General features: G+C 40.5%; 1 protein-coding gene across 1 annotated transcript; it reads right to left on the bottom strand.

Annotated features, from left to right (window-relative positions):
• Nucleotides 1-870: 870 nt before the first annotated feature.
• LOC306749348 (protein tweety homolog 2-like) lies at nt 871-25165 on the bottom strand (the record flags this gene model as incomplete). Its single annotated transcript, XM_079232628.1, has 14 exons — nt 25034-25165; nt 21236-21408; nt 16409-16520; nt 12235-12455; nt 9660-9755; nt 8148-8220; nt 5712-5781; nt 5554-5609; nt 4103-4195; nt 3924-4016; nt 2736-2878; nt 2425-2610; nt 2257-2335; nt 871-951 (listed from the first exon to the last, which is right to left on the bottom strand). Exons 1-14 carry the CDS (start codon nt 25160-25162, stop codon nt 871-873), a joined length of 1605 nt encoding a protein of 534 aa, XP_079088754.1. The 5' UTR covers nt 25163-25165.

The raw sequence follows: 25165 nt of genomic DNA, 5'->3' as shown, positions 1-25165 counted from the left end.
CTGAGTCAATCCCATTCAGTTGTGCTTAATAGGTCCAGGGGAATTTTTCGGCATTCAACTGCTATATTGTCTGCAATTATAGCAAAACAATAATAAACCTCTCAGCTACGACTATTTGACTCATGGCTGATTAGCAGGTCGTACATTAGATACAGCACAATGTGATGCTTAAACCTGTGTCAGTTACCTAGAAAGACAACAATAACATTGGTGACAAATATCAAATAAGTAGCATCTTTGGCTTCACAACAAAACCACATTATTTGGAATGGTTTTCATTTGTTCTTATTGTTCAGACAGGTTGGAATAATGGTATTTCATTTCAGAAACTGGATAACCATACAAATTACATAAAGGCCAAAAGAATGAAGGAATTCAATTACAGACAAAGAGTAGGTATTTTTGCAAAAGTCCCAAATCTATAATGGAAGGTCTATTGGTCATATTTAGCCATCCCATTTCACATCAAAAATAATGTCGGTATTGATGATCATATCCATGCTGGCTACCAGACTACAGAAAAAAGCAAAAAAAACATTTGTTGATCCATTCAGCTCAGAGGCTCTTGATTTGGCTCACATCAATGCCTATAGTGGAGGAACAGTGTTTCCAAACATCATAATAACATCAACAACAGTCTTGAGAGGAACTTTTCAGGCCATCTCAGTTTAAAACTGCATGCAGGGCTTTCAAAGCACTGGATTGGTGTGTTTCTGAGGTAGTAGCCTCATGTGGCCTGCTTTCATGTCTCAGATTGGGACAGCAGGCTGCAGCTCCTGTAAACAGGATTACGCGATGAAGACAGCCTCCTCGGTAAGAACCCAGAGTCTCAGACAGTGCCGCTCTAAAAAGGATTCAGTATGCAGCAGGCTACACCTGGAAGTCAGTTCCAAAGTGTCTGATCTGGGCATCAGTCATAGATAGATAGGTGGTCCTCATACTGGGCGAGTACTGCAAGGGAAAGGATTGAAAAAAACAACAGTAAGCACATCTGCATTTAAACAACAGCATTTAAAAATCAAATTAGACTTTCAAATAGTGTTAAATGATCCAAGTTTGAAAAGTATTTCTTTTAATTATGAGCTGCTCTGTAATTATGAGGTTGTGGAATCAGGGTGGTACTTTAATGTGGCGAGAGACTTAAAGAGCAGGTGAAGAGCAGACAGAGGGCATGAGTCAGGGGTCACAGAATAAATTACACTCACATAACACACTGTGGATAAAACAGTACCGGAAGGTCAAAGGTCACACAAATGAGGTACTGTATGGAGCGTTAAGACAGTGTTGGGGTTATAGGTTAAAACATTCTGCAGAGCAAACCTCATCACAGAGGTAAGCCCACAGTGTGTTTCAAGGAATGGAATGAAAATGAAATCAAACAAATCAGGGAAGAAGTTAGACAACAATAAAAACTTACAGTTTTTAAATGTCTGAGTAAAAAAATGAAAATAATAAAAAGGGTTAGTTACAAAACACTAGTCAATATTCAGCAGTTAGAAAATGTTTTGAGAGACAACTTAAATAAAAGCCTGAGAAAAATGGATTGCGACGCTGATAAAGAAATACAATTTAAAAAAAACACAGTGTCTCACAGAGGTACACGGACATTTTAATCAATGATCCATTCCACACTATCTCCCTTTCTATCCTTTAAAAAGGGGTTTTCAAGTCTTTGGTATGCTGTGAATGCAGTTCAAGTCTCGAGTCAGTCAAGCAAACAGAAAACTTAACAGAAAAAAAACTTGCCCTAAATGAGATTTACAAGCCTTATTTAACATCTAGCTTCAGATCTGGGAGGCAGACTGAACGCTGATAGACGAGGAGTTCTACCATTAAAACTAGGTACCGTCACTGTCTTTATTCAGCAAAAAAACATGGTTGCTGTATGCATTAGTCTTCGTCTTAGTAAACCAATACTTTGTAAGAATAAGAAACACAATCCAAGGCAGTGGTGAAAATAACATGAGCATATGCTCAGAGGTTTCTAGTGAGAGTGTGTCTGCATACAGAGAAGGCATTGGGCGAGACGTGTATGCACTTCAGTAAATGGCCAGCAGAGAGCAGTCCTCCATCACTTGTAAACTCTCCACACTAACTGTTGACAGTGTGAGGTTCTATACCGTGCACATGCATTGCATGCATTGTCATGGTGTTTTTAAATGCATGCTTTCTGTTAGTGTTGCAGCAGTGCTGAGGTCAGTAGTGCCATCATCGTCATCACACTAGGGACACTAGTGCCTCATAGGGCCAACGCACCGAGGGAGGCGGGGATCCTCTCCCTATCAGCGGCACGTTCTCATACCGAGGACTCCCTCCAAACAACATGGACTGATTCCTGTGACGGAGAGGGGAAGTAAAAAGGAAACATTTAAGAGATGAAACACACACAAATACCAATGTACTATCATCATCTATTGAGCTTACATGTATTCAGGAGGTGGCATGACATTCGAGGCAGATTGCGGAGGTGGATGAAGGCTGGCCTGGCTACCCAGGCTGCTGGTATAACTGCAAAAACTGTGGATGTTGGACCGCCTGGGGTTGTAGGATAGCCGCCGCGCTTGGGGGTTGAATGGGTCCTCCTCATCTATGTCGTCATACTCTTTGTCTCTGGATGGAAGTGGTACACCGACACACACACACACACACAGACAGAAACAGAGAGAGTGCAGCCGTTAACACTTTGTGCATTGTCGGCAGTACGTAATGGAATAAGGGGGTCGCTTGGTTCTGACCTGCTGCCCATTAGTGTCCACACTCTGAAAGCCGCGCACAGCATGGCAGAGAGTGCGCAGGCAGCCAGCAGAGAAAACAGAGAGAGGTAGAGGAGCCCTTCCACCCCATCATAGCACACACCCATTAGGGCATCCAGGTAGTCCTAGAAGAATGGACACATATTAGTACAGTCAGTTATTGTCAGTGTACAGTAAAAATATTACCTTTCACGAATACAGATCTTTTTTCAAAGAGAACTTAGGTGTATTAGGCAACTGTAACTATTCTTCTTAACCCACAGAGATAAATCCATGAACTTAAAAGAGTTTTATAGACAATCATAGCACGGGCAGACTGATGGACTTCAAAAACATGTTGTTTATGCCACTACATTGACTTGAATTTATGTGAAAGGGCAACATTAGATTTCAATTCTAAGCGTGAATTATCCATTGTACTGTAGCCTTTCACAGACGGTATGTCAGAAATGCACAGACCTTTATGCACACAAACACAATGCAGTGTTTCTCTATATTGAGACAATCATGTTAATCCTTAACAAATGCATTCTTTGTTTGTTTTGACTAACAAGCTCTGAGAACAGTCTCAACGTGTGCGTCTTTTTGTGTGTCGTCGCTGTTATTTAGCATTATTAAGTCTATTGGAGCATCATTACTTTTAATGTAAATAGCATATGTTACATGCATGTTAACTTCTCTGTTCACTGAACTACCACTGACAAGGTGAGCACAGAAGTGACAGCAGTATTCACTCACATGGCACCCTCAGCACGTCCATCCCCTTCCTCCACCGAACCTTATCTATACATGCTTTTGTTAAAACTTGACACACCTACAATACACGCAGAATACAATAGACATATGATCTAATCGCCAACATCTGATGTTACGATCACAGCAGCGGGAAATACTCAATTCTGCACTGACATGTCTTATTCCCTTCACAGATAAAACTCTTGACAATCTTAAACCTGCACACGTAAACTTTAGAAAAACTGGGGGTTGGTGGATTGGCACTGTAGCAGATATAGTGAACTGACACTTGCAATGGTGTTTATAAACAGGTCGGTCTAGGAGAAGTACACAGAGGGATGGATCAAAATCAGTCAAGTTGGTCCCTTAAGTGGCTTTGAGCTATGCTACAAAGCAGCCCTATTAAAAAGTGTCCTGGTAGGAGTCTGACCTTACCTTATGGAGCCCGCGGCAATCAAGCAAGGCCGTTAGTCGGTGGAGACTGAACTCGGTTGAGTTCAGCACTCGCTGGATCCCCAAAAGGTCTCTCTATATAAAAAGGAATAGAAGAAAAGGAGAGAATGATACACATTTTCCAATGGTCTGGTGTAATAGACCGTCAGCCAGCCACTTACCTGAGCAGTGGGAAAGACGGGCACAGATAACTGCAGCAAGCCTTGGATCTGGATTTGCATGGTGGTCAGAGAACGCTGGCAGATTGTCAAAGACTGCAGAAACATAATCGCCCACCAACATCACATTCACAGACATCCACACGACAAACAAAGAGAGGATCATATTAAGTAAAGCATTGTTTGGCTGCAGCATATCAACAAGTAATTTGGTGTTAAAAGAGGCTTTCTAATGCGCTTAGGACACATTTCTTTCCAGACAGATAGGCCCAGATTAGCCAGCAACCGTCTCGCCCACCAGCCACTGTCCCTCCTCCCATTCCCCCGCAACCCAATCTCACGCACAAACAAAAGAGTAATATTTATATCAACTAGGCCATCAGAGGAACAGATTATCTTTCCCCACTTAACAGGCATCGTTTTAATCCCTATGGATACTTTGATGGTAACAAAGCATGCAGGTTTTAAGCAAATATTGGTCATGGATTTCCTCAATACATGCCTTACAGTTACAGAACTGCTCATGAAAAAAAATCCTAAATAACTATCCTAACTATACACATATTAATAAGGAGTAATATGATCAATCTTAAATTGCAAAAAAAAGAAGAAATGTGTGCACCACATTCCCACTCGGTGCTCCAGGACTTTTAGACTGAGCTCAGTGATAGATTAGGTGACCATGGAGGCTGACTTCATGAATTTGAAAACCTCATCTGGTCATATACAGTAAAATGACCTTAACCTTCAGCCCTATGCCTTTTACTACATTTTATTTCACAGCCATTACAGCTCCAAGACCACTTTTGCAATAAACATCTAGTTGTAAATCATTTATAATTAAAAAATACAATGAAAGACAACTGGAGATTTGTGCTTATAATAGAAGGTTAGGTTTGCTGGCTTTGAAATACAGTATAATGTATACATATCTATTTCTAATGCGCGTGCATTTCAAGGACCAATAATTAGCCTCCTACGAATGTGTGAATTGTCTTAATCTTTCTTTCCAAAGTAATACATGCAATAATGATAGGCCGATGTCTTAAAACATAGAAATTAATAAGGATTCTTAATTCCTCTTCCTCCTTCCTAAGAATTTTCCAGTCGCCTTTAAACAGTGGTTGCCTTTATGCATGATATACAGTAAATTGAATAAATAACTCAGAAATGTTGCTTGTGAGAATACCCCAAGGCAGAGATTATGCACAGGGTAAAAGATACGGCTAATTTTTGGAGACCGGGATATGAAAAAGGAATATTCTTTGATCAAAGTTTATCACTTTAAGTAATTAAATTAGTGTTGGGGGCTCATTTTTCAGAGCTTATCCGATTAGGGCCTGATGATGATCTAGCAGCTTGGCATCTAACAAGGGAAAAACTATTTTAAAATAGAAATACATCTTCCAGCCTATGTAAGCAGACAACTGAGACTTTGGACATTTTGTCAATACCTGTTGGAAAGGGTTTGGTAGATTCGGGCTGCAGAACAAATAATAGTGTGCAACATCTGAGAGAAATGGGGAGACAGGGAAAGAGCTTAGCATTGTGTCTTAAAATGCAATGACAAAGAGATGGCATCTGTGCAATTGGGTTTGTGGAGATGCATCACCTGCACTGAGGAAATCCTTGGTTTGGTTCACTATAAACTTGTCTGGAGACACACAAAAGTCACTGGTGCCCTGTTGGAAAACATATGATGTAATCGTGCAAGTATAGACCAAAAGGAAATGCAATATTTATTCAAGCTATGAACTAGATCAACTTTATTGTCCTGCGACTGAGTGAAACCAAGTTTACACTGGGCAGTGAATCTCTCACCCAACACAAACTATTTTTAAGTGAGACTGTGAAATTACACAAATACACGCACACGCACGCACACACACACACACACACACACGCACACACACACACACACACACACACACACACACACACACACACACACACACACACACACACACACACACATGCTTTAAACAAGCACACAGAAAAATGTGTGGTATGTAGGGACTGGCTTCATGCTGTATTGACCATGTAGTAGAGCATTAGTTGCAGGAGACCTGCTAATGGCCGCGCATTAATAATTAGGGGTCACACAGTCTCTCTACACTTCTTCCCAAGAACATAAAAAAAGGGCAAAACAAAAATAACTTCAATTCTCAGAGACATGCATAATTGACAGCTAGGGAAAATAACAGGCTGCGCTTCAAATTGATCAAGTTCAAAGGGATCAAGAAATCTTCTGTGATGCAGAATGAAACATCAAAGCTTCATGTCATATATTTCTAATATAATCTTGAGTCCACTGCTTTTCATGTCAGTCCCAATCAAAAGTCTACAGCCTCTCGTTGTAAAGCACAGCGCAAAGGACAAAGCAATGGACTATAAAAACAACTGAATAACACACATGGAATAGAACTGTAAAGACAAAACACATAATAGGCCCAACTAACCTTCGATTTACACTTATTCCACCTCATGTTCCGATTACCAACATCTCTAAACTGGACTGCGATCACATGACATTTGTTTTCAGCAAAAGCTGTACAGCAACGTGTGTCAGGCACTGTTAGGGTGTTAGCCTTCAACACTATCTCATTATACAAGCGGGGACATTTTGTTTATGCTTCGTCTCATCAAATATGCATAAATTTATGAGCATTTTCTAGGCCACCACCATCATCTACCTTCCTTTCAAGACACACAATGTTTTTGCACTATACAGTTTTTGAGTAGCGATGTGCAGGTGCAAAAAGTTTACTTGACTGAAAACAGTTTTTTTTGATAATTCAGTTCTTGTCTAGGACTGGCATTTACCTATTAAGGCAGCTACAGTTCTAAACTCCCCTGTTAGTAAGGCTGCCCCTTCTTAGTCAATTAGTGGACTAATTGGTCATTTGGGTCTTTGGTCATTTTGATTAGTGGTTGTTAATGTTTTTCCAAGTTCAGTCACTAATTTCCAAGAAACGTATGAGCACTTTTCTGGTAGACACAATAATTAAAGTGGTGCTTTTGCTTGATTATTTGTAGGTTAACTGAGTTGTACAGATCTATCAATTAAATCAACTATTAGATTAGTCGACACAATTGTATGAGTGATCGTGGGCGAAGTATTCCTTTGGTCGAGGACAGTCCTACCTGTGACGTAACAGTCTGACAGTGACAAAAAGATGCATGCTGGAGAAAAGCTGTCGTCAACTATTTTGGTTTCAATGCGGGTTCATGCTTTACTATAATGGGCCAAACTATGACACAGGCACAGTCTGAGATATTGGTAATCAGGTGTTTACACCTGCAGAGAACCACAAGATATGTCTATATTCCACACCTGTGTCGTTAATTCCAGGTTAAAACCAACTATCAGCCCCATCTCCTGCTTCATTCTCACGTCCCCGTGCCTTACTTAAACAGATGTCCAGATGTAGATTCCGAGGGGATAATCCACAGACAGAATAATCTACAGCAGGCAAGGAGATCGAGGAGAGGAAGAAGCGGGAATGGAGGAAGACTGAAAGTAAGGGGGTCTTTGTACCCCAGACAGTGCCCCTAATATGAGCTCATTAAACACACTAAGCCCAGATGTACTGAACACATGGTGTACCGACAGGAAGAGAGAGCAATCTGTCAGCCATAAGGAGGACTGACAGACAAAAAAAAGCTGAGCATAACAAAAGAAAAGATTTTGAAGCAAGCAAGGGCTAGTAATTAATACTAGAAACAGCTTTGTTTACAACGGTAGGGCTAAGGGTTGATAAACCTAAAACTCGAGGAACTTGTAATCAGCTTTACTGCATGACTGACCATAGAAAAGTGCCCGCTGTAGACTAAAGAAACAGATACTCTATAACCAGGAAATGTCCAAGAACACATGCCTATTGACAGTAAAGCCACTCGGAGAGTAATGGCAAGCTAAATACAAGAACCACCACATTCCACCAACGCTGTGGGTTAAATAAAAAACAACTGGTTTGAAGGAGCAAAATATAAACTATAACCCCACATGAATAAAGAAATGACAAGCAAGTAAGTTAAGATTTCTCACCACAGCTGTAGCAGTGCCCGCTCCCAGTGAGGCCCAGCTCAGGATCACAGACAGCACTACAAAAGCCATGATCCTGGAGGAAAACAGAAAATGGGAGAAAAAGTGAAATGAGGTGACAGGGAGATACAGACAAAGACAAAGATACATGGGGAGAAGCAGATGAATCAGCTTGTAACGATGATCTTCACCTCTTTTTTACCTTGTTAATTTGATTCATTCTTTTCAGCGTTTGCTTGGGAATTGTTGTCCCAACTCGCACTTTGTACTGTTGCATGACAGATTAGACAATACGGCCAGGATTGGATTTATTATGGGGGTGGATATAAAGATGAAATAACTTATGACTTAGCTCAAGACTTCAAAAAATAAAATCTATTCTATTCAGATATGTTTGATTGGAGCACTGGGCATAGAGGTCTCACAACGGTACAACTAAAAGAGAATACTACTTGAAGTCTGGGGACTTTTGATCTCATTTCTGCTCTGTTGGATTCCACTAGCAGCATCTTAATTGGCTGCTCTTTCTGTCAATCATGGCTGTCAATCACTCTGCAAAGTTGCTGTCAATCAAAAGCTGCCACAATCTTTGATTGATTTGTCGACCTCTTGTGTTATCTGCCCCCTTTTGTCCGGAAAGTATGAAGAGTTCCACGGGGTCTTCACCTTGTGGAGGTGGTTTTATGAAAAAAAGAAAAGAAAAACTCCCCACTATTAACCCCAATTTATTTTTGATCACTGGCAGAAACTAGAGACAGTGATGTAAATTATAGGGAGATAAACCAGTAAAAAGAGAAAGAATGACCCCCTGATGGATGTAAAAAGGTTACAGAGGGCTTCTGTTCTCAACTCACTTCTCGGACCTTCTTGAAAGCACCCATAAAGTAGCCTGAGAGTACTTAATAATTAGTTGAGGGAGTGGACTCATCCTGCTTGTGCGATCAATAGGCATTAGTAAGACCCATCAGAGAGAGATGTGAGGAGGGATCCTGGGTATCATCTGCTAACACCGATACGTAGGCTGCACTAAATTGGGTAAATGGGATGGGAAGTCTGACTGTGGATACGCTTGTCTGACATCGATGTTGGTTTAAATGAGTGTTTGCAATTTACTCAACAAAATGTTCCTTCTCCTAATCTTTCCATCTCTTATTTTCTATTGTTTAGAGGAGAAATAACTGTGGTTTTGATACATTTTGATATAAAATATGAAATGTACATTGATTGAGCGTAAAATACCATAGAATTGCTTTTGATCGTATGTGGAAATAAAATGCAAGTCTGAGGAGACGGATGTGGGCAGTGCTATTATCGGTGCTATTTGAAGATGTAATACTATCGCTGGTGCTGTTAATGGAGTGACCTATATGGAGCCAGGGAGGCTGCGGTCTGTAATCCAGGCAGAGGCCAAAGAGAACATTGATGGGCCGCAAGAAACAGAAAAAAAGAAAATCCTGAGGAAACAAGATTAAAAAAAAAAGCAAATACCTCCACATACACACTCGGGGTACCTACGTGATGAGCAGCCATCGAGACTGCTTGGCCATCCCCAAGCACATGGCCAAGCAAATGACTAGATCCAGGATCAGCAGCAGCAGATAGGTCAGCCATCTACGAGACAGGAGGCATCAGCTTAACAACTCTGATTGATGGCTTTCTCTTTCAGGCAGCACACTTTATGGACAAGCCTCAGGAAATGCGGGCCCAACATATGTTCAGGACCAAACGTGTGAGATCTGTGTGCTGTACATAAGCATTCGTGTCTCCTACTTAGAGCCCATCTGTTTCAGGTAATTTCCAGCCTGTTGGCTTAATAATTCAACACCGCAAATCCATAGGCATTAATTTTTCAAGCTCTGAAAATGTCCTTCACAGAGAGCCTGGACCTGACGTGTGTGTGTGTGTATGAGTGTGTGTTCTGACCAACCAAACACGTGGGAATGCTCATGACTCATTCTTAACTCCACGATCCCCGGTAGCGTTATAAATCTTTTAGCAATGACAAAGGAAATTACAGACACTGATGTTCAGAATGGTGAATTCTGAAGATTCCGGCTGTGAAGTATTGTCGTAAATCTGTACACCAAGGTCACAAGAGAATATGATTCTCTCATGCTATGTGAAGAAGTGTAGATGTGCACTAACAGAAGAGGGAATACGGTTGGAGATAAACACTAAAAGAGACTGCACGTTACTTTATCTGCATAAACAGAACTGCAGATCGTTTGTCGGAGCACAGGGACAGGGATGAATACAGAAACAGAATAGGGAAGGGAGGATATAATATTGGAAAACAGAATGGTGTCATTTCTTCTCTTGTTCGAGTAACACTGGGTTGGCCATAACATTTACTGTTCATCAATAAAGCCCCGCCACAGGCTGTTCATAGCTCAATGGCTGCATGAAATTCAATCAAAGCCCAGGAGATTGGAGTCAGAATGCACAAAGTAGCAACTGTAGTCCAAAAGAAGATCTGGTGTCCTGACAGGATAGAACACCACACCATGTGGGAATATGTATGCATGCAAGACCTTGACTAGTGAGCTATGCAGAAGTTTTTGCTGCTTCGCCGTGTAGACACACACTTTCTGCTACACACAGGTTTACATGGCAACCAGCAAGACGGACTATTGAGGTCATAAATCATGAATCATCTGCTTTCTTAGATCGTTTGGATGGTGATAGGCAAGTCTTTTTGAACACCCATTCTCTCTTTTGGTTTTAAAACTGCAATATGTGTAGAACTCCCTTTGAATATATCATTTAGGTCATAAAAATCATACACATATGCATTAATATTAAGCAAAAACACTTCGACATAAAGTAAAGTAATTGTAACTGCAGTAGATGTTATCTAAGACTGCCTATCTCGTATATAACCAGGAGCTCGGTGACTAACACAACCGTCCAGAGACACAGGGAGATGAGCCTCATAACAAATAAACAAAGCAGTGCACAGTGCTGTTAATCATCTTGCTGCACACAGTTACATAAGAGCCATGCATATCTGTTGAGGGTACAGGTTTAAATACATCAGTGTGTTCTATAGAATGCATATTTCACATATGCTCTGATGATGATGATGCACTGGTGACAAATATGACTCAACATATGTTTTATCAGTCAAATTAAGGTGAAATGAGGCTAAAGAAGTAACAGCACTTCAGTGCTTAGTTGGTTTCAGAATGACTGCTTTACACCGCAATTTACTTCTACTAAATCTGCAACCTACTGGGACGGACAAGAGTTATGGGATGAATTTGATTAGAAAAAATAAACTTCAGGTCGCTTCAGAACTTGCTCACATACATCCAGATAAGCTCTGTTCCTTGACTCACTTTGCATCTATAATGTATATCAAACAAATGCTATTCTAGAAGGTACCACACTATACCCTAATTCTGTCTCCCGTGAGTCTCTCATTCCAATTTAGTCCAACATACTCCTACAGTACTGTAATGAACAGGTTGCAAATGTGAAACTTCACGGCATAACAGCACTATTAAGTTTTATGTGCTGAGGAATAAAACAAGCCACCGAAGCTATAAAATTACACTCACAGTTTGCAGCAGCAGCCTTTGGAGCCTCATAAATTACCACCCCTCTCCTAAATTAATGCCGGATATTTTATTCATTTGGACTACTTTGTTGTTGATTGAGTTTATTATTTTTCTCTCTGTTTATTGAATTTCAGTCTTGGCCTTTTTCACAGTTCCTTTTTTTGGAAAAGAAAGTTCTCAAAGAGAAAGCCACATGCAAATAATAATTGCAATCAATGTGAGCAGTGGTCTGCGGGTAAGAAGATCATTTATGGTCCAATAGCCACTCTGCCATGCATAACGTTCTGTTAGAACATAAGCATTAGATCTCAAACTGCACACTGGGCAATAAGCTCAATTTCAGCTTTCATTTGTTCAGCAATCAAGAGAAAATAGCTTTTCCGGTCTGTGCTCCAGAGGGAAGATCAATAAAATCCCATCTGCTCTGTGTCTGGTCGGGATCACTTATAGGTCCCCTTTTGAGTGGCATGTTTACTTCAACCACTAACAGACGGAATTAAATAGTGTCAATCACCCCAGGCTTCACCTACCTGTAATACTCAATGAAGGCTGTTTGGTCAGCGATGGCTGCTAAGTCAACATTGGCTTTATTTATATCCGGCAGAGTGGTCATCTCACGAATGACGTTGTTGACCATCAGCTGCATGAAGCGAAGAGCTTGGAGGTAGTCGGTCCTTGCGGCAAAGATTTCATCCAAGCGCTCCAGGTGCTGTTTGAGCCCCGTTTGAACATTACCCAGAGATCCTGCAACCTAAAAAATAAAATAAAAAGACAGGAGATTGGAAGAAAGGAAAGAAAATTGTAGTAAAAGAATAGGAGAGCGGAGGGAGGGGAGGAGGTGAAGCAGAGCCAGAGAGAAAACAGGGTCGAAGGGAAACAGGAACATAAATAAATTCATAAACAGATATTCATAAAAAGAAGATAGAAAATAGAAAAAGGGGAAAGAACCAAAAGGAGCACTCCCTTGACGGAAAGATTAACTTTTCTTCTCAACCGTGTGTTTTATTCAGGTAAACAATGTTAGAGTGGAATACTGATAACAATACCAGGGAGACCTCTTATCACAGGGGTCTTTGATAGTCAGAATGGAGTGGGAGGAGGCATGGTGGAGTAGAGTAAATACATTTTACCTTTCTGTTGGAACAAAAACAATGTGATGCAGTAAATGCCTGCACTTGCACAGCATCAATGGAGTTAGAAACAGGTCGATTTGAGCCGATGCTGACAGGAGGAAATTGTTTCTTCGCCATTGCCACATTTTATTGAACATCACAGACATAAGAGTTTGACCCACTTATTGTGTAAAGATATTTTAGGAAAGTGCATTAAAAGGTGCAATACACTCTGCAAATGTGAACAAAAAGGAAACTTTTCAATCTTGAAAATATGTGCGTGAAACATCCCATCACTTAAATTGATTTGTCTTTCAATGCATGGACTAATGCTAAGCAATTGGATGTCATATATTTGGGTTTAATATTTGAGAAGACATTCTCTTTTTTTCCAAGGAAAATTCAACAATTTGGGAAATATGCTGTCTCGCCTTCTGGAGGAGAGTTAAATGAGAAGCGCTGGTGCTGGGAGGAACACTTTGTTAGCTTCAGACTGCTACTTTCCATTGTGTTCAGTATTTGTGCTAAGCTAAGTAGTCAAGTAGTCTTATAAGTAGACAAGTAGACTTGTATTTAACAGACAGATATGAGAATGGTGTTGATAATCTCTCTTACTCTCCACCAGAAAGTAAATCAACCTTTTTTCTTACTACTCCTTTGGGGTTCTAGGTTAAATACAAAAAATCTAAACTTTGTCCAAAAAAGTGTATTTCCAGGAACAGTAAGTAAAGTAAAAGGAACCTCTTGAGCTCACACGATTTAGTAAGAGGACCCCATTTTAAAAAGTACACACACACACAACGCCCACACCACAAATACTTAGTGAGAAACAGTGTATTTAACATTACACTGAGTAGGAGGGTCCACTAATTCTGAGCAGATGTTGCTTTCTATATTCTAATCAAAGGCGGTTTGCAGCAGTCCCTCTTTTTTTATCTATCATCTTTTCTCCATTACACCCATGACTTCTTTAACACACTCAAGCACTCTGAGTGAGGCTGTTCATTCCCACACTAGGAAAATTTACCAGGAAGAAGATAAAAACGGATCTCAGTCAGTCTCCCTGGCACTATACCAGTTCAAACACTCTTGATTAAATTCTAGGGAGTCGAGAGGGATAATGATTTTTTAGCAAGAAAGAGTGTCCGTGTGGAGATGAGGCAAAGATACAGGCCCATCCTCAACTTGAGAACTCCCAAGGGGATATGTGATTGCCAGTAAACTGCTCTCACTCCCCACCTCTATGTTCATCATCTCTCACAGCCGCTGCCACAATGCCCCGAATCTTATCTGCAAGCCTGTATGCCTGAGTGTAAGAAATGGGATCCATCAGCTAGCTGCTCTGGGTGATCCACATTTCCCTAATCTGGACCGTCCCGTCTTCTCTTAAAATGGATTAAAGCTCACTTTTACTGAAAGCGGCTCACAAGGAGGCTTCTCCATATTGGACACGCCTGTTAAATGAAACTCACTGATTTGAGGCTCACAGCAGCAGCACTCAGAGTGCCAATTCAAATGCAACTGTGTGTGTGTGTGTGTTTGTGTGTGTGTGTGTGTGTGTGTGAGTGTGTGTGTGTGTGTGTGCGTGTGCGTGTGCGTGTAAATAATCACAATGGTTGAAAGTCAAGCTATGTAACACATAGAGAAATAGGACACTAAGAAGAGACAGACTGATGTATGGTACAGCAAGAAGTAATCATTTTGTTCCAAGAATCACAAGACAGCTTTCACTTTCAAAGAGCTATATATAAGACTGTAACCGGTCGTAAATTGGAAGCGCAGATATAGTTTGATTGCCATGTTTTCTCATTTGTTCCGGGCAGCACTGACGAGATCTTAATATTGCAAGCGGAACTCTGGAAATAAAGTTCTAGTAAAGGATGCTGGCCAACAATCAAAATCCCCCTTCAATAGTGAGAGGCAGAATGGCCCTCAAAGTATTTCCCCCTATGATATTATGGCCCTCCCAGTGAGTGAGAGTGCATAATGCATGATGAGAAGAGCCTTAACAAGCCATCAAAAGTGCCAAACAGCTCCAAGTGTAAATCACTAACCTCCCAAGAGCCTCGTGAATCAGAGACATTTGGTTGCTTTCAGTGCCAATGTACTACACTGGACAAATATGATGTTTGAAATGTTGAACCAACTTAATATAAATACACATGAAGGCCACGAAAAGGATTTGGGAAACCAATAAAGATCAGTGGAGAAATTACTCTCCCAATCACAAGACTAAAGCAGCTTTGGCTTTATTGAATGGACAGCCGGCCAGCTCATCAGCTCTGTAAGTGGAGTACATTACATCCAGCTATGATCCTGCAAGTGAGAAAGCCTTTGTTTCCCCTGGGAACATATATGTTTCTCATGCTGTCCTTGTGTGCATCATGCTACAGGATCAAATCAATACCAGGTTAGTGCAGAGAAAGTCAGGAGCAAGGAAGTGAAATCCTCAGAGCTGAATCGCATTTACTTCCTCCAGCTGCACAAAGAAAATGTTGTACTGCAAACTACACTCTTTTGTCAGATTATGTGTTATACTGAGCTGAATGCAGTCCAATACAACTGAAACTGCTTTAGGGAGGTGTCGATTCAACTTCATGGTCATTTCGGAGGATGTAATTTGCGATGCTGCTGAATTGTATTGCATTAAACTGAGATATGTTTCTAATAATATATCCACTTATTTCAACACATTTATAACAACAAGAAAGAGAGGATAGAGCTTCACAAAACAACACCTCCAAAACAGTTTCAATAATAATAAAAAAAAGTCATGTGTGTAGGAATTATTGCAAGGCAATAATAAACTGGCAACTAAGAGTATATTTTATAATTATCCCTTTTTTCCAGTATGACCTAAATTGTCGTATCACACATGTGAGCTACAAATGGATTAAATCTAAAGCAAACACTATGAAAAGAGTGTACACAAAGCCAACAATATGTGTGTGTAAGGGGCATTTAAGTTGATGTGTGATAGTGACACACACACACACACACACACACACACACACACACACACACACACACACACATAGAGCGATGGAAAGAGGAGAGGCTTTACATCCATTAATGCACTGCAGTTGCAGTTAATCCTCTTCTTCCTCATTGAGATTATTGCAGGGCCTTGCTCTGACTCCCTTGCTCTCCTCTCCTCTTCCCTATCCCTCCTCCCCTCTAAGCCTCCCAAATAACTCCCCAAAATGCAGGTCAGCAGTTGTATAGCAAGAATCACATATTTACAAATCCTGAGGCAGCAGTCACCTCAATTTCGTCACTGGGACAAAAAGCGGATCCAGAACCCCCACAGTGAGGGACGAGCTTTGAGAAAGGCGTACACCCCATTAGTAGAGGACCCCTCCTCTTCTGGTGTCTGCCAGCTGTAAATCACTTTTTTTTTTCAGAGTAAGATTGTGCTTTGTGTCATCATAGCTAATCAAAAATATTAGTAATTGAAAATAAAAGCCAAAATATACGACGCATGGGACAATTCACAGCATCACTGGCATATCTATCATTTCAGTGACAACGACTAATATCTGTGACGCCGATACGACTGCAGACCAAAGGGAGCTTGGCATGCTTCTCTCACCAGATTGTTGATGCCACCCAATGTGTGATTGGCATTGTAGAGCGAGTAGGTCAGCTGGTACACACCATCGTTGGTCTCGCTGTTACCATAGAAACCCACTCCCACAGCCGAACTGGGGGGAAAAAGGAGAGATTCAGATTTAACGAGTGAGTAAATAAATAAACAACGTTTATTTTATCATGGTACTTCTTTATAAACAGACTGTACGAGGTTATTAGAGGATAAGTAAGACAAATACTTGTTATTCACAACTCCTAAAAAGGGGAGATAGGCATCATGGTAAGATGGTAACAGTCCTACGACCACCCAAAGCGCTTCTGCACGACGTGTCATTCACACCCATTCAAACACTGATGGCAGGGGCTATCATGCAAGGTTCCACCTTCCCATCAGACTAACCAGCACTCGTACCCAATCACACACAACTGATAATTTGGTGTCTGGCTGCAGTCGAATAGTCAAAAAATGACCTCCTAACGTCTAACCCTAATCACTTTTCCTTGACCTCTGGGGAAAACGTCACGGGGTCAAGGAAAGATGGGAAGGAGAATTCATGAGGAGTTAGGAAAAGACAACCGCGGTGTTTACAGGATCCGACTCCACTTTCACTAAGCAACGTAGTTATGATGTGACGGCAGACGATGTTAGTGACGTCAGTCTGCAGCGGTGAAACTACAATGTTCTGAAAGATCATCTTAAATACTGCGTCCGTCTTCTTGCAGTGTTGCTTCATGCAGACGATTTAAACAACCCAACTTTATTAACGAGGTTGGAATAGAAATGAAATAAGGAATATGAAAGTGAATCCAAGGGATTTTTCATAGAGAGAACAAATCTACTAAACTGTCTCTTTGTTCAGTTAACCTAGAAGTGTTGACTTGATATGTTTTATTGTAATATGACAAAATAGTTGATTCAAAAGATGATAATCAGAAACATGACTCAGACTCAAGAGCTTGTCCAGTTAAACACTTTTATCAAGGCTTCTGTAAGTTAAGTAAAATAAAAGAATGAGGGCTGAGGCTGCAGTACAGCACCAGAGAGAGAATATAAAATACAGCAGTTTGATCACTTTACAGCAGTTTTCAGCAACAGCAATGTAACGTCTGTAGTTTGCCAGCCGGTTTAACAGATTATTGAAAGTATTTCCAAGTTATGCTAATGTTATTTACATGATCTGCGTTTGTCGGTCATGATCGTTTGTTCTCGTGAACGGCCGAATGAAACATCACTTCAAATGTTGCCGCCGCAAGGAATTGTGGGTCGGCATTATCTCCTTTCCTTTCGTAAAGGCAGGTCCAGTGCTTCCTATGCTAAAGGAGCTAAGTTAGGAAGCATGAAGCTCCTTTCCTTTGCGTTTAGAGAATTTGACTGGCCACTTAGGTACTTCCGGGTCATTTCACTCAGTTGGGAAGGTTCCGAACCAAAAAGGACTAATCGACTGCAGCCATAGACTGGAGAAGCCCGGGAATCGAACAGCCAATCTTTAGATGAAAGGACGCCCCACTCTAGGCTTTGTATTGATTTTCTATAATCTTCTTCTTACTTTTGAATCTTTATAGTTGTACATTCATAGATTAAAACATGCTGTTGGCAACTGAAAAATGTTCATCAGATGCATGGATAAATTAAAGCATATATGGTTTAACCCTAACCCTTGTTTTGTATTATGTCTTGATAAAGTTTATTGAAAAATTATCAATCTTAGAACAAGTTTTGTCCTGTGCTACTTCCTTCACTTATATATTGTATTACTTCCATCTGGTTGACCCCCTCTCTCTCTCTCTCTCTCTCTCTCTCTCTCTCTCTCTCATACATTCTGAGCTAAACATACTGGATCGAATCGCTTATTTTCAGCGGTAACTTGTTATCCCATTCATGGTGAAATGTATCAGAGTGGAACACAGGATCCCTATTTGCCACCTTCCTGCAGCCTGAGATTTTCAGAGCATCTGTTATGAGGATGATTAATGTCCTAACTCAGTGAGTCAGTGTACCCCTCTGCTCGCAGTCCACAGTGACATGAGCGATGACACAATTTCATCATACTTGCGGTGAGGTCACTCCACACAAAGGTCAGAGGTCAGTAACACTTTCAACTGCATTTAGGGACATTTTCCACAGCTAGAAGAGGGAGCTCATCAATGAAACTTCAGATAATAGGAAGTCAGAGCATGATTGTTACACTACATGTACAGACCAACACAATAAAAGGGAAACTAAGTGCTAGTTTACTTTCACAATTACTCATATGTTGAAGGTTTTTAACACCATCTGTGCTGCATACACAAATAGTACACACTAGTGAGGTACACATGGCCTTGTTAACACTAGCATCCTGAGTGAGGATGAAGGAAGGAAGGAAGTTGTTGAAGTGCAAAGAAAGTTTTATTTTAGCATTCAATACATCATGTCAGGGTGTGTGTGTGATATGTCACTCTGAGTGCTTATATGCATATGTGTGTGTGTTTCTGTTAGCACGTGTTTCTCTTTGTTACATTAGCATCCTGTCCCTGTAACCAAACATAATGAAAACGACTGCCTGTGTAACATCTTTTAATCTAGTCAGGTTTGGATTAGGGCCAATAAAGTATTTTTCTACACAATCAAGGCAGAGTAAACCATATTTATTACAGTAATCCTTACAAGCAAAGATGCAAGTTTGTGGTTACACAAATTACATCTTTCAGCTGGATAAAGACCACTTGCTTTAAGCTTCTCAAGACATTTTTTGTTTCAGTTGATCTGCGGCAACCTGAACAATGAGCTCTTCATCAACCATGTGGCCAACCTAGTGACATATCAGCGACGAGAAAGACCCACTAACGACACAGTAATGACACAGGGCATAATGTGTTCAGCCTCCAGGGAAGCATGAGTATTTTTGTGGCTTTGAAAAAGGCTGTCTGCAGTAGCTAAAGGAAATCAACACAATAAGCAATATCACTAGAGTTTATGTGCACTCCAGGATATTTAGTGCCTTTGTTCCTGTGAGGATGGATCACTTCACAGACTGTGTTATGACTGGACAATTGCATCTTAGTATTCAAGACATGTTGTGAGCAGAACAAGCGGCCAGCTGGATGAACAAGTAATAACATATAAATGCCTTGATTCTGTGGAGACCAGTGTATTGCTGCAATAATAAATTGCATCAGGGATTAACAGAAAGTGTCACAGGCAGGAAGGATTTTTAGAATATTAGATTTGTTTGCTATTGTTAACCTTAATTTACCCCCATTAATTCTCCTTGGGTCAGAAATAGAGGTGCAGCGACTCTTAAATCCTTTTTCTATTTCCTGCGGGGCGACTGAGATCTAATTCTTTCTATTATGCTGAGTATCATGCTGAATTAAAAGCTGGAAAAAAAGTGAATGAAGTGAACAATTAGATATTTCCTAAATGCCATGAACAATATATATATATATATATATATATATATATATATATATATACACACATATATATATATATATATATATATATATATATATATATATATATATATATATATATATATATATCGCACATGAGAATTTCCGTTTTATCTGCATCTCTTTGTGTTTCTGTAAAAGCCTACTTTGATCTAATCCAGCAAAAAAAGCCATCAAAAATGTGTAACAAGCCCATTTTCAATTGTCCTGCAACAGTTTAACACCCAACAATAACGTCAGCCAATATTAAACATCCAAAAAATGTCGAAAGGAACAACTTCACAATCTCAAGCCAAAGATAAAATGCTGGCATCAGCAAGTAAGCTGAGAGCGAGCACGCAATACTAAAACAAAAACCTAACCTGCAATGTAAAGGCTGTTTGTTAATTTATAGCTAGATTATCTAATTGGATGCTGCATCCATAAATTATAAAATATATAATTTGTCGAGAGGAATAAACTAAGTTTCGACAGCGAGCGATGAGAGCTCTGAGCAGAGACCAGAGACTCTTTGCTCAACAGCATCACGCTCAGTCACTTAACAACACAAAAGGCCTTGTGTGCTGCAGCAGCTTGGTATCTACACAGAAAGTTAACAAAGTTAGGGCCCAACACTTAGATAAATGTCACAAGTTTGAGCGGATCTGTACGCAAATCCAGTCAGGCCTTTTTTGGTGACTCATTAGGGAGACTGTCATCTAGATTCTCTTGTTTCCGACAGGATCAGTTTTGTCAAAGTATAATATCAATAGTATAAGTATGTCCGGCAACGTGGCTCTGGAAGGTTTTTGGAAGATCCTTACCTAGATGCCGGTGACAATATCAGATGCTGTTAGTACAGTATGTCAAATGTACAGTTGAGTAAGTAAATAAAGCACACAGCAATATTGTAAAAGACCAGGACAAATCTAAAAACTGCAGTATTATGCTTTGGTAGAGCATTTAAATGGACGAATCAGTGGTCAAAGTGTTGGCGCTCGTGGTCAGCTGAACAGTCAGCTGAGGGATTTAGCAGTCTGATCACTCAGCTGATCAGGGGTCCTGCTGACGATGCTGCTGCCTGCCAGAAATACCCTTATTTGTATTCTTTAGAAAGAAAGAGTTGAACCTTCAGTTACAAGCAGGCAGTGGAGCTGCACATTGGCACGCTACTGTAAAACTTTGTATGGAGTCAAATAATTTGACTGATATTTGAATGTGAGCACAATATCCTTTGACAGCCCCGTGCTTTATTAAAGTTAGCCCCGATTACCTGAATATCTGGACGTCATTGTTGCAGTGTTCTTCCAAAGTAGATGACAGGCTTAAATCCAACACGTAATGTTCATATGTGGAGTCATCACATGTGTGAAACACATTAGCATTGTTTGACCTTTCAACCCTTCAGACTTACCATATGATGAGACCTGTGATGACAGCAGCCCAGGTGAGACAGCAGGTTTCAGGCCTTTTGGTGTCTTCATCTATGTCTCTGCGGCAGCAACATATGCAGACCAGGCATACCGCCACAACCAGCAGGCTCAGACCCAGACCCACTGCTCCAACACATGCTAGAAATATCAGAGACTGGGGCAGGAAAGTGGAGAGAGAGAAAAGGGACAACAAATTCCATCAGTTGAAGTCAAGACTAAACACTTGTCGGCAGATAGAGGCAGATAGCTGGTCTTGAGATATCAAGCTACGTGACCCCACCACCCACAAGGTTGACAGCTTGAGTGAAAACAAGCCACCAGTATCAGACAACACTCATGTGTAAAGATATTGTTGAGGTTAGCGGGTAGCTACCTCATCTAATGATCATCATCATCATCATCACTGCTGACTGCAGCAAAAGGGGACAGAAACAGAGAATGTTGACTTTTCTGCCACAGAAGATCTTGGACTGTGGCTCAGAGGGGAACAGAAATTATCCCAGGCGTTGGGAGGGGAGAATCATGTGACACCATGGCCTTCATTCGGTCTTGTGATTTCTGAGTGTACAAAACAGTCAAAGCCTGAAGGATGGAGAGAAACACTGTGGAACACATGGAATGCTGTGTTGAAAGTCTGTATGTACATGAAACACATACCATTTCATTATAAATCCCCATGCTTCTTGGTTGTTTTTTTTCGTATTCTCTGTAAAGCTGTCATCAGTACATAGGAGACAGAATTGGCAGTAGCTCCAAGGCAGACAAAAATATAGCATTGTTTATTTGCATCAGATTGGGGGGGATATTTCTTGCTTTACACCAATCAGTTCATAATCCTGTTTGTTTTCTTACAGACAAGTCATATGACCATTTAGTTATAGGTCTCAGTTGATTATTTCTCAATGCAAATGCCATCAAAAAGGCCGCAGACCAATTTATATGTTTGTCTTTACAGCAGCCAACCACTTAAAAAATGTCTCCACTGCTGCACACACACATTGGTATTTGTTTTGACTGATGCTTTCTGCATGATATTGGAAACAAAAAGTCCCAACTGGGGCTCCCGTAGCGTTTATCCTCACTAGGGGGCATTACATTTAGTGGACTCAAATTCGAAACATGGAGCTTGATGATACTTTAAAGACAAGAGAAAAGCATGACATTGGTTTTACTTGCAAATAGTTTGCACTCTGGTTTTAGTGCCCGCAAGTTCAGAAAGTCTGAGTCTGGCTGACTAAGCAGAGCTGTTCCTTGAGTACAATGTGTGTGACTAATTATTCCATTTAGATGACATTGACACTGTGGCTGAATTTAAATGATATTCTTTTGCATATTATTTGCATAGTCCTTAATTATTCAAACTCTGTTTCAGGTTGTGTCATGCTGAGCCTTATTTTGCCCTTAGATTCACAAAACAGTGAGTGCATACAACCATACAGTAATAAATACTGTACTGCTGGGGTGTGGATGAACATTACTTTACAAACCAAGATAAATAATGGCAAAAGAAAATACCAAATCATGCCCACTTGAATATTTCCAATGTAACTGTACAGGAAGAAATACAGTCGAGCCAGTGGCGTAACATTGATTGTGTCTTAAACGAAGTAGGTCAATGCCGACACGGTGTTAGCTGGGATGCCCTTTCTTAACTGGCATCCAGGCCAAAACCTTAATCCAATAATTAGCTAATCATCGGTTTTTGAGGACACCTTTGATGAGCCAAGAGTTTGCAGTGTGTAGAAGCTACTGTGGTTTCAACCCTGGTTAGATTTTCTGTCACTACAACTCAGTTTCAGGCCCATCATTCTGCTAGTTCCACTCTCTTCTCTAATTTTCCACTCCATTGTTTTGTAATTAGACAGGCAGGCACTTCAATTTCCACAGGCTGCAATGCCATAACAAGGGGAAGGATGCACGAGAGGGAGGAAGGAAGAGAGACAGACAGAAAACAACTACAGTGTCTGCGGTAATTGACCGGAAGGTCATTGATCTTTTATCTTCCAAAAAGAATGTTTGTATGAAGCAGGTTTAAGTATGTATGCCTATCTAATTTAATTAAACACAAAACAACAAGCACTAGGAACTGTTTCTGTTGCTGCTCTACACTTTCTACTTTCCTCAAAAGACAACAGATGAGCATGACAAATGAAGAACATGAATTATTCTCAGGCTTGAGGGGCTACCAACAGTGTCTGTGACGCCACCGTGGCACTCTTCATTCTTCACTCCTGGCTGACTAGTGCTCATCTGTGCCAGTGTGACATGCTGGGATCCAATGACCCACATGGACCTTGATACATGAGGAGAGAGTCACATCAAAGGAAACAAGCCAGAGCTCAGAGATCCTTGCTAACGGCTTCTTCGTAAATTAATGGGGCAATAAGGAGCAAGCAGTGTCAAATGGATGTGCACTTATCCACACACACACACACACACACACACACACACACACACACACACACACACACACACACACACACACACACACACACACCACTTATAAACGTGTTAATATTTCTTTAGGAGGACTGTTGTATTGTTTGTATATAGCCCAGACAGTAATGGCTGTCATGAGTTGTTCCAAGTTGAAAATGAGATCTGTACGTAATGTTATCCTCATTCTGTAAACCAATATGTCCACAATTGTTCTAAATTAGATTTGGAAAAAAAAGGAAAAAAAACTAAGATTTGTATTTTGTTTGATCAAATCAAAGAATGCAATGTTGGCTCATATGAACTTCATTAGTGGTTTTTAATTACATTCTCTCTTTTGAGAAGACTCTTTTGTACCGCACTGGGAGAATAAATCCAAGCTATTTGTAGACAAATAACAAATCCAAGTCTGTTGTGGCTAGAGTCATACATCAAGAAGCGAAGAAAATCAAGTCCATAATATGATGGCACAATACATAACAGCAATAATGAAGTGATTGGCTGCAGATGGAAAACTATGGCAACAACTGAGCATGACAGACCCATATGTTTTCCTCCATCCCACAGCCCATTTTATCCATAATGACTCTCGTCCTGCTGCCCACAGTCGGTCCGCATAACTAAACATGACAGTGTGAGACATTCACATGGTCTCAAATGGCCATAAATGTACTCTGGGGAAATTTAAATACTTAAACTGAAAAAATAATATCTTTACACTATGAAAAATGTGTCTAATAAAATCAAATTTCTCTTGAAATTAAATCAAGGAAAGGATTGCGGAACAACACTGCCAGTTTGTAGTGTTAAAATGAGCAGTCATCCAGTGTGATGTTTTTTTACTTTGTTTTACTGAGCTATATCTATTACAAAATTACATACAATACAGTTGGGGTAATAAACATATTAAAGCTGAGAGTTCAAGAGTAATAAAGACTAAGCTTGTGACAACAAAGAGTTAGTTGTGTCTCTCTAATCCGTGTGCAAACTTGCAGACATACATATGCATGTTGTTTTCTACTTGAAATATTGTGCAGCCCAGTTAATACAGGTCATGTGTCATCATGTGAGAACTACAGTGCAGTTTGGGCGCTTACTTCCTGACATCGACACCAACACTTGCAGCATTTGAGGGACCTTCACTGATGCATCACAGAGACAGATGAACTCAAACAAAGCAGCGTTTATCACTCAACACAGCGGATAGTGTAAATCAACTTTCTGTTGAAATCTGAATCTAAATATGTTGTTTCCCACTGTCAGTGGTCCACAAGAGCTCGGAGTTTTCTGATGCGATTATTTTGGAACTTCGTGCGCCTTGACGCGCGAGTACATTTACCAACCTGCTGATAGCTCGCCTCCTCCGGCTTAAAAGTGTTGTCGACCGACTGGAAAAATAAATTGAAGTGGGGGAAATTGTGCAGCCAGTATGTCCACCACGGAGCAACGTAATCAAGTCTTGCAGTGGCCATTCC

This window comes from Taurulus bubalis (assembly GCF_910589615.1).
Source record: "Taurulus bubalis genome assembly, chromosome: 17".
Taxonomy (NCBI): Eukaryota; Metazoa; Chordata; class Actinopteri; order Perciformes; family Cottidae; genus Taurulus; species Taurulus bubalis.
Note: the sequence above shows the minus strand (reverse complement) of the source record. Positions and strands in the feature narration are given on the sequence as shown.